The 10,534-nt window shown below is 38.0% G+C and overlaps 1 protein-coding gene across 1 annotated transcript; it reads left to right on the top strand.

Annotated features, from left to right (window-relative positions):
- The first annotated feature begins 438 nt into the window (after positions 1-438).
- Gcg (glucagon) lies at positions 439-9,799 on the top strand. Its single transcript, XM_021194814.1, has 6 exons — positions 439-520; positions 3,525-3,630; positions 5,423-5,584; positions 7,367-7,504; positions 8,485-8,628; positions 9,347-9,799. Exons 2-6 carry the CDS (start codon positions 3,539-3,541, stop codon positions 9,351-9,353), a joined length of 543 nt encoding a protein of 180 aa, XP_021050473.1. The 5' UTR covers positions 439-520; positions 3,525-3,538; the 3' UTR covers positions 9,354-9,799.
- The last annotated feature ends 735 nt before the right edge of the window (positions 9,800-10,534 follow it).

Raw genomic sequence — 10,534 nt, 5'->3', positions numbered from 1 at the left:
AATGAGTGTGTTATTGATATGTGTGTACTGGGTGAGTGATTTGTTTGCCTAGATGAATGATCTATCAGTTATTCAGGAACTCAGGATATGGCCAAATATCAAATCAAGGGATAAGACCCTCAAATGAGACTAGGCTCATTTGACGTCAAAATTCACTTGAGAGATCTTTAGCAGTTTTTCGCGCCTGACTGAGATTGAAGGGTGGATTTCCAAACTGCCCTTTCCATTCCCAAACAGAAAGACAGAAGAGTAAATAAAATGTTTCCGGGCCTCTGCGGTCTCAACCTGGTAAGCAGATGAGCAAAGTGAGTGGGCGAGTGAAATCATTTGAACAAAACCCCATTATTTACAGATGAGAAATTTATATTGTCAGCGTAATATCTGCAAGGCTAAACAGCCTGGAGAGCATATAAAAGCACAGCACCCTGGTGCAGAAGGGCAGAGCTTGAGCACAGGACACACTCAAAGTTCCCAAGGGGACTCCCTCTGTCTACACCTGTTCGCAGCTCAGTCTCACAAGGTAAGAGGCACTCTGTACGACCGGGGCTGTCTGGAGGATGTTGGTCAGTGAACTATGTTTAAGTACCATGAATTAAAATGTTGTTTTTTCATCTTTTACTTTATTGATAGGACTATGAAGAGCACAGTTTAGATCAAAGCGTTATTGACGAGATTTATACCTACTTTATCATAATGAATTAGTAAACTACTTAGAGAAATAATATAATGCACTTAGAAAATAGAAAGAAAAACAAAGATTCAGACCAGTGCATGTGTTACAATGTGAACAGTATGTTCAAATAAGTAAATGCTCTGAAAAATAAATATTTTTGCTTTGACTTGAAAGATACGCGTACTACTTTGAACAGAAGGGGCTTTTTAATTTCACAAGAAAATGTGTCCATTACCAAGACTATAACAGCAGTTTTCTTTATGAATTAAAAGCTTTTTTTTAAGCTCTTGTATTCAGTCTCATCTCTCAACTATCCAGATTTCTAATAAATGTTTCGAGGAATCAAGGCCCTTTGTAAATTAAAGCTATCATCTTTGAAGCAGGAAACAAGCACCATCAATAACTGGAAATTTCTTCATATGAGTTATAAAATAACAGTTATTTACCATATAATAGTTGTAAATAAGATCTAAAGTAGCTACATCCCAAATGAGATTCTATGCATCTCTTTAGAAAGACCAACCAGATAGTCTGAAGTACTTTCTTAACTTCGTAAGGAAAAAGCTCCAATTCACAAATGCCAGCAATGGAGTCAACCATCAGGCATAGTGCGTTTCAATGAATCCTAGGGCAGTTATTTCTCAATCTGGGGGTCATGACCCCTCTGGGGGTCAAACAACCCCTTCACAAGTATTGCATATTAGATATTTACATTATGATTCATCACAGTAGTGAAATTACAGTTATGACGTGGCATTGAAAATAACTGTATGGTTAGAGTCACCACAACACGTGGGACTATATTAAAGGGTAACAGTTTTAGGAAGGTTGAGAACCACTTATCTCAGGACTCACTATGAAGGGAGATAAGGAAGCAGAAAGTGCTTATGTACCCTACAACACCAATGTATCTTAAGAAAATAAAACAATCTCTTCTTTCCTAAATCTAAGATTCTTTTTCTAAGACTTTCCAAACAGGGAGTAATACTGTGCCTGTATCCTAATTTTAATTTTGATTGGAAAGTTGTGGTATTTTTCTTTTTCCTTTTTTCAAAAACATCATTCTCTTTCTTTACACTAGCCGAAAGAGGAGAGAAGTGAGTGCAAAGTCCTTACTGGATACAATGTTGATGCTAACATAAAATATTTCATTCTAAACAATAGTATTAAATCAATGGGTTGATTATTTTATTTCTCAGAAGTTTCTTAACTTTCAAAAAGTGGATAAAGGAAAGTGAGTTATATCAAGAGGTTGCACTAGAAGACGTATGTTCTCATTGTACTGTCCGTTCAAAATTTACCCTTTATAAACATGACCAGGGCCATCTGAGAACCTTCAGGGACTTTGTGTTGAAGGGTTTATTTAGGACTGAGTTGGCATTGTTCAGTCTTTTGCAAGAGGCTTTCCAATAGCATTCTGGTCCTAAAAGGAAACACTTGCTTTAACTCTTCAAAATTATAATAACACATTACCATTGAAAGGTACAAAGACATGTCAAAGTAGCCATGTAATGTTGATCATCAAGACTAATGAAAGCAATATTTCTATTATGCTATTTTGTCTGATTGACCATTTCATCAATAAGTACTTATTATTTCAGAAAGCTACCACTCCAGGTATGGCAGTCTCTATTCTACTGCTAAAGACAGATAGTAAATATGGCTGAGATGTTAAAGAAAAGATTGATGTTTTAAAAATGATAATATTTGTAAAAATCCTTATTCCAAACCAAATGTCATTTGCTAAAAATACTCATTTCATTTATTTATGGAGAAACATAATGAAACTTGGGCTGAAATTCCCATTTCTCAAAAATAAAACATTAGAGTTGGGAGGTTGCAGAAAGAAGCCTGTAACACTCTGTGAACTCAAGATTTCAACTCAGAAAACAGAAGAGCTCACGGAGGCACCCTGGCCCACATTCACGTAGACCCACTTCCTCATCTCCACACCCCTGGTATCTTATGGTTTCACAGGTCAACTGTTTTTGTCAAACAGACAAGAAACCAGGTGTATGCTGCAGACAGACCCACAGTGTCATTACTAGGAAATGTCATTTCCTAGACTGAGTATAATTACCAGACAACCAAGGGACTTTGGGACTTCAAAAGCAAGCACTAATTTTCCCTAGGATACTAATCTTTAATTTCTTAGTTGTGATTGTTCAAGTTGCCAGGAGCATTAGTTCTTATTGCAAATTGCTTGTCTTTAAAATGATTTTTTTTTCCTTTAATTTAGAACAGGTCAAAGCACCCTAAAATACCTCAAATCTGCTGGCCGCTTTATAATTACAAAGTCTAGACCAAGTTACACTATTTAAAATATAAATGAATAATACATCTGAACCGACAGCTGGTATGCCAAGTTGTAGCCCGAGGCGGCTTTAAGATGGTTGAAATGCAGTATAATGTAAATGCTTGGAAGTGAAGGACGATTAATTGAAAGCCAGACTGATAGTGAAGGGGTGGTGTTACGGATAAGGTGCCACTCAGGCTAACCATATGCAGCATATCATCTACAGAGGGTATTTTAAATGTTTATTGTGGACACTTTTATTTCAAGTCTGGAAATGAGCCTTCTAAACATTAGCAGAAGTGTCCTACATTAATGAAAAGCCTAATAGTAGAACAGATCCTTTGTGTTATTTTTTCCTTATCAAAATTCATGGGGGGGGGAGGGGGGAGCGTATATTCTATTTGAATTTAATGTGGCATTGGAGCCATAAGCAGGATAAAACAGACAGGATAACTTTTGTCTGCACGTAATATTAACTTAGTCAAAATTGAACTCATTTGGACTGCCTGCTCCCCCATCATCTCCCTTACCCACCCCCACTCTGTGTTCCATCAGGCAGAAAAAAAAAAATGAAGACCATTTACATTGTGGCTGGATTGCTTATAATGCTGGTACAAAGCAGTTGGCAGCATGCCCTTCAAGACCCAGAGGAGAACCCCAGGTACTGACTAGCCTGTCCCGGTGGTTAGAATGAAATCTGTGAGAACTGTGACTGGTGAGTAGGGTCCCAGAGGTTTGTAGGGATACCTTCCCTGCACAGTCTGAAGTATTGAACCCACAATGGTGATAAAGGTGGGCTGATCTGGGATACCAATCAGGGTACATATACACCAACAACGGGGTGGATAGGCTTCCAAGCATGTCAGTGGGAAACTATGGTCCTTTGAATTCTTCAGATGATAATCTTTAGTATCTTGTTTTAACTATTTCAACTCCAGTTCCTTTTTATGCCTTTAAAAATATTATTCTTGGTTAATTACAAAAAATCATATATAAGATGTAAAATGTTTAAAAAATACTCAACGTTTTTAAGTGTTCATATATCTACTGTGCAAAGAAAACAATTCAAATTATATAAAACTAGTGTGTTACTTTCCTGGGTTTTAAAGATTTTTGAATACATTTTTGATTGGAATATCATTATCTCTCTTTGCCCCTCCCTTCCTGCCTAGTCCCTCCTCACTACCTGTATAAACTATCATACAAATAAAATATCTCTGAGCCTCTATTGCCATGAAATAAATTTTTCTCTTGAAGTTATATTATCAATTTGCTCTTTTTATTATTACGTATCTGATTTGTAAGAGTTACATGCTTTTCACATCATATACAGTATTTATTTCCATACTCCTCCTCTTCTGGGCATTTAAAGAAGTTTTAAATTTTACCCAGGAAGAGTGCTACACAGGAGGTGTGTCCATATGCATTTTGCCTCAAATTTCTTAATACTTTCTGGGGTAGATTTCTAACAATGACACTATTGTGTCAAAGGGTATGAGTGAATTTAAGCCAGAACTAGTACCAAAAAACCTTGCTGATTTGCCCTTCAGAAAAGCTCTGGGAGTTATCACTCTTCCCATTGGCAATAGAGAAATACTGCCTCGCTACTCCTTAATAATTTTAATTTGACAAGTAAACTAGTATACCGTTTGTGGTTATTACATTGATATCCCTGTATATTTATCATGCCAACCAGTTACATAGGAATACCCACCAGGAATTTTCAAATTAGCAGATGATGTTTTTTGTCCCTTTCTCCAATCTTTAGCTACTGTATATATAGCTAAGTAATTGAGGTGCTTTTTTTTTAGTATGTGCAAGACAAATTTGGGGGCATAGATCTGCTGCCCAAACACATGATTTGGGATTCTTAAAGTTTTAAAATATTCAAGTCACTGTTCTCCTTTGTCATATTAGCATAATCATGAGTAGATTAATTACTTGAAAAGAATTCTTTCATCCTGTTTCAGAAAACATTTGAGAAACCTGTTGCTAAATTTCAGAACGAGTATTTTCCAATACACTGAAGCTAGTCCAATGAGCAGGTTCCAATGCCTTCTAAGCATTGGTTCTCAACCTGTGGGTCGTGACCCTTTGGGGGGTGTCATATATCAGATGTTTATGTTATGATTTGTGACAGTAGCAAAATTACAGTTATGAAGTAGCAATGAAATAACATTATGGTTGGGGATCAGCATAACATGAGGAACAGTGTTGAACCAGGGTCACAGCGTTAGAAAGGTTGAGAACCAGGGTCACAGCGTTAGAAAGTTTGAGAACCACTGCAAGGCAACTGCAGAAACAGCAAGCTCACTGCTGTATGTGACCTTCTATTTTGTAGCGAGGAGTCTTCTCAACAAGCCTAATTGTAAAGTGTGTACTCGTGGAGTACTACACTTGGAGTACCTGCTCATGCAGTACTATTTAAACTGCTCCATCACTTCCACTCACAGATCATTCCCAGCTTCCCAGATAGAACCGCATGAGGACCCTGATCAGATGAATGAAGACAAACGCCATTCACAGGGCACATTCACCAGCGACTACAGCAAATACCTGGACTCCCGCCGTGCCCAGGATTTTGTGCAGTGGTTGATGAACACCAAGAGGAACCGGTAAGAGTCTGAAGTTGTGGGCTGGTGAGATGGCTCAGCGGGTAAGAGCACTGACTGCCTTTCCAAAGGTCTTAAGTTCAAATCCCAGCAACCATATGGTGGCTCACAACCACCCATAATGAGAGCTGACTCCCTCTTCTGGTTTGTCTGAAGTCAGCTACAGTGTACTTATGTATAATAATAAAATCTAAAAAAAAAAAAAAAAGAGTCTGAAGTTGTTGTAGACAACTTCATATACATATTAACTTCAATGCATATTAAGAAATTCTCCGGACTCCACTAGGTTATCATGCTCACCCAACAGGCTTGTTCGTGTTGGATATTTCTGATGTTGAGCATGTTACCCCTTGACTTGGCTCTATAGAATTCCTTATCCACACACAATTGTGACAAAAAACATTTTATTATCTTAAACTGCATTTTCCTTAGAAATTTTCTAAACTGGAAACTAAGTTTTTAAGGACCTGCTAGGTTGAGAATGTTATTCTTACTAAAAGTTAGAGAAAATTCACAACATGCAATTGAGGGGTTCAAGTCAATGGCTGTGATCCCATTAAGATTATACCTTAGCTGTACTGATCATTGGTAAAGTACGAAAAGCAGATGCATCCATTCTCTTGTAAAATAAAATCCAAGAAGTGCATTTAAAAATCACAGCCCAGCTAGTTGCTGAGCATAAAGAGAGAAGGCGGCCAACAGGAACACAAACCCATCCTAAGGCATACATTTTAATGTTGGATTTTGTTTGAGGAGTGTTGGGGGCTTTGCTACTTCTAGGCTACTGGAGGAAATTATCCACAAGAGTTTCACAGAGATGGTGGAATTTCACAATTTCTTTGGAGGATAGCCCACATGGGAAAGGGAGTTATGCATACCAAGTAGCTGAGGAAATCTAAAAATCAGGAAAAGGACATAGATATATCTGGGTGGTATGAAAAGGGTAGGAAGAGGGGACTGAGACAAGGAGACAGGGCACACATATCCTTGGAGTGGAGAGTAGAGCAGCAAAGAAGATACCCACCAGTCAGAGCAGATCTGAGGGCTGACAACGTCCCTGCCAGTGACTTATAGGTAAGGCATGACTGTGAGAAAACACAAACTTATAGGCTTGAAAACGATTGTTCTGATTTTTCTAGAGTGGAAATGATACAATGTGGACAAACTAACACAGGGCGACCGACCCGTAACCTCAACTATTGTCTGATTAATTCCAAAAGGGCATGGGACTGCAGGCTGCTGGTTCTGCCGCCGCTGGGTTCTTCGCACACGCTTGCCACTGTTAAGAGCCCACTCTGCTTCTCTCCCGCTAGAGCATTTACTTTCTTTAATCCGTCATCATATGGGTCCTCTCATAATAATTCATGACAGTCCTTTGCTTTCCCTCGAATCAGTTAACTGACTCTGACTGGCTGTTCATTTAATAACAAGTATCTACTCTGACTGTGAGCAACATGGAGGAGTGGGCAGCCTTCCTGTCCTAAGATCAAGTAAAACGTAAATGAAGCTTTAACATCACGTCATGAGGAAGCAGAGGAGGTGAAATTGGTCCCTGGGAAAGGACGGGATGGTTTAGTGTCTTTTAAAATGTCATTAGCCTTTCCCCACAAAGTTTCAATCCAGATCATTAACGGAACTTCAAAATAATTGTATAACCGCTCTCACCTCCCAAACTCCTTAGCCTTCTCGCCTTTCAGTCCTGAGCCTAAGGTTCCCACCGCTTATCAGGGAGAACCCCACTAGCAAAGACGCAAAGCTTCAATTCAGCTCCCACATTTCTTTCAGGAACAACGTTGCCAAGCGTCATGATGAATTTGAGAGGCATGCTGAAGGGACCTTTACCAGTGATGTGAGTTCTTACTTGGAGGGCCAGGCAGCAAAGGAATTCATTGCTTGGCTGGTGAAAGGCCGAGGAAGGAGAGAGTAAGTCTCGGGTTGATTATCTGATGGTTAAAAACAAAAAAACAAACAAAACCAAAACAACAACAACAAAAAAAGACTATCCCTACGGGAAAAACTGTACTGAAAATTTTTTAAAAATTGCAATATTTAATAAAAGGTCATATGTAACTTCTGACTTGAAGTTACATATTCGTTTAACTTGTGTTCATGTGAAAATAAAAATTCAAACATGTAACAACATTATCCACATCTAACCATGTACTCAGCCACCACAGAGATAGCCACACAGTGTTGGTAAAAAGGAGAACAAGTTTCTTAGCTGCTTGCTTAGGTCTTAATCACACATTACTCCTGAACCATCTCATCTTCTTGTGACCATTTTGATTTGCATTTGAGATGAAGTGGGAGAAAATTTATGTTCAACTCTGATTTTTTAAGTGGAGTTAAAACATGCTTGCTGGGAAGATTGAAATGAGGGGAACTAGGACGGAGACTGACTTGTAAGCGCTACCCATCATGCCTACAAGCCCAGGGGTGCAACTTCATGGGTGTCTATACTGTGTAAGAAATATCCAGAATTCTACTGTAGGGAATGAGTGTGTTTGTTGGGGGGGGGGGGATAGCTGGAATTTTAATCCCTTCCTGTTAAATTTTGCAAGGCTGCTTTCGCAGTCAGTGACTTTCCAGAGCATGATGTATTTGTGTTGAGTTTTGGAAAAACTAATTGTTTAAATAATAAGGTATGTGTTATCAACTAACTAAAATCTTTAAGGCAATGTGGATTACTCAAAAAGGCGAAGCTACCCAAGCTTCGGTTTCAGGGTAGAGATCCAAAACCTTCTAGCTTTTAATGGTCTCCACTTTGTACAGTCTTGTATAAGGGGTTTTAGTGAAGCCCCCTCAAACGTTATTCTCTACAATTCTCACCCACGTCACCAATGATCAGCAGTTCACAAGCATTTACCTAAGAGAATCACTGACTCCAAGCCTTCTTTCCTTAGCTTCCCAGAAGAAGTCGCCATTGCCGAGGAACTTGGCCGCAGGCACGCTGACGGCTCCTTCTCTGACGAGATGAACACCATGCTCGATAATCTTGCCACCAGGGACTTCATCAACTGGCTGATTCAAACCAAGATCACTGACAAGTAAGTGCTTTTTAGTTAATTTTGAAATCTATTATAAATTTCATAAATGTAGGGTTATACAGCCATTAGCTGTTCCTGTATAAGGATGACTCTTACATAATACATGCGATGAATGACTTATACAAGCATAATTATCTTTTCTATGGAAGTTTCAATCCACTTAGCTACTCACAAAGCATTCACTGGATGTCTATGATAAACCAAGTACTAAAAACATCAGTATGAATGAAATATGGAGAATTAAGTCATAACATACTAATGTCACATTAAAATTGCTATAAGTTTAACACACCCCAAAAATGCCATTATAAGTGGCATTATTTACTCAATTTAAAAGCAGAGCTGTATACCTGGATATACCTTAGTGGTACAGTGCTTGCTTAGAGTGTGTAGGGTCCCTGACTCAGTCTCCAACATTAAAATAGAACAAAACAAAACAGAAAAGAGAGAAAAAGGCACAGGACTAAGAGAAATCAAGTTAAAATGTAATTTATTAATAAATCTTATTTTTAAAAATTATTTACAAATACATGTTTTGAAAGATTTTTAATATAACATCCTTAAATGAAAATTAATTCAAGTAAAAGTGTTGAGGAATTTACTAATAAGGAGAGAGGTAAGTGTTTATTAAATGACATTGAAATGTCTTCAGAATAAATTAGTTATATCATCTGGTTACTATAATTATTCTAAACAATTCTCTTTTTTTCCCTCATAGGAAATAGGTATTTCACCATTCACAACCATCTTCACAACATCTCCTGCCAGTCACTTGGGATGTACAATTTAAAAGCTATATCCTGAAGCTATATTGCTTTGCATGCAGATGAATACATTTCCCTCTAGCATTGTGTAACCCAAAGATTGTATATGGATTAAAGTATTTCCAGGATGTTGATAAAAAAAATAACAAATTTACAGTATGAAAACTCTGGATTCTCATATTTTTCTCCTCATTTTAAAGTTCCCACTCTGAGATTATTTTTCTGTGATATAAATTGTAAATTATCGCAGTCACAACACCTGGATTATACTAACAGAAGACATGACCACCTGGTAACCGTAGTGGTGAACCTGGAAAGAGAACTTCTTCCTTGAATTCTTTATCATAAATGCACTCAGCTTTTGATGTATCAAGAATAGATTTAAATAAATATTTCATCCTTTGTTACTATGGTCTCCTTTCTCTTTATTTGTCTGCCCTTCCAGACTCTCATGCTTTCTCAGCTGGTGGCCATATCACAAATCTACTACTAGAGAACGACTCCATATTTTGAATGACTATGCGGTACTCTACCATGTTGAGCTAATGCTGAACAATCAGTTGGTCATATCAGATATTTATGTTTTATCTTGATTTTTAAAAAAATGTCATCAGGCAGCATTATACTCAAAAATCAAATCTCTCCTGGGGCCAAACAGCAGCCACACCCACTTTTAAAAGTCAGGTACCTCTCAGTATAATATTATGCCTACACACTCACACACACACACATGCACACACACATGCACACGACATTACACACCTGCCTGAGCTCACACACACTCCTTGTGTATTCAGACATCCATGCATTTGTCTCTGCTCCATTTATTCAATCAACTACCTGATACAGCAGATATCTGAGTTTTTCCACAACACCCCATATTCGATTCACCCAGTTCTGCTATGGCCAATGTCTTGACTGAGCCTGACGCTAGCTGGCAATGCCTGAAATTTTCCTCTGCTGTGTAACACCATGGTACCCTCTGTTTCTTCAACTGTATAGCACTGCAGTGAGGTAGATTTACCCACTAATAAGATTTCAAAGTTTGTAATGTAATAAGATACTTGTATAACTTGATCTGCAGCTGTGAATTTGGGCTAAAACCTCTAAACCGCAATCATTTTATGATAGGTAGTAGAAAA

Source organism: Mus pahari, chromosome 3, assembly GCF_900095145.1.
Source record: "Mus pahari chromosome 3, PAHARI_EIJ_v1.1, whole genome shotgun sequence".
NCBI classification, from domain to species: Eukaryota; Metazoa; Chordata; class Mammalia; order Rodentia; family Muridae; genus Mus; species Mus pahari.
The sequence above is the reverse complement of the archived record's forward strand: the minus strand, read 5'-3'. Positions and strand labels throughout refer to the sequence as shown.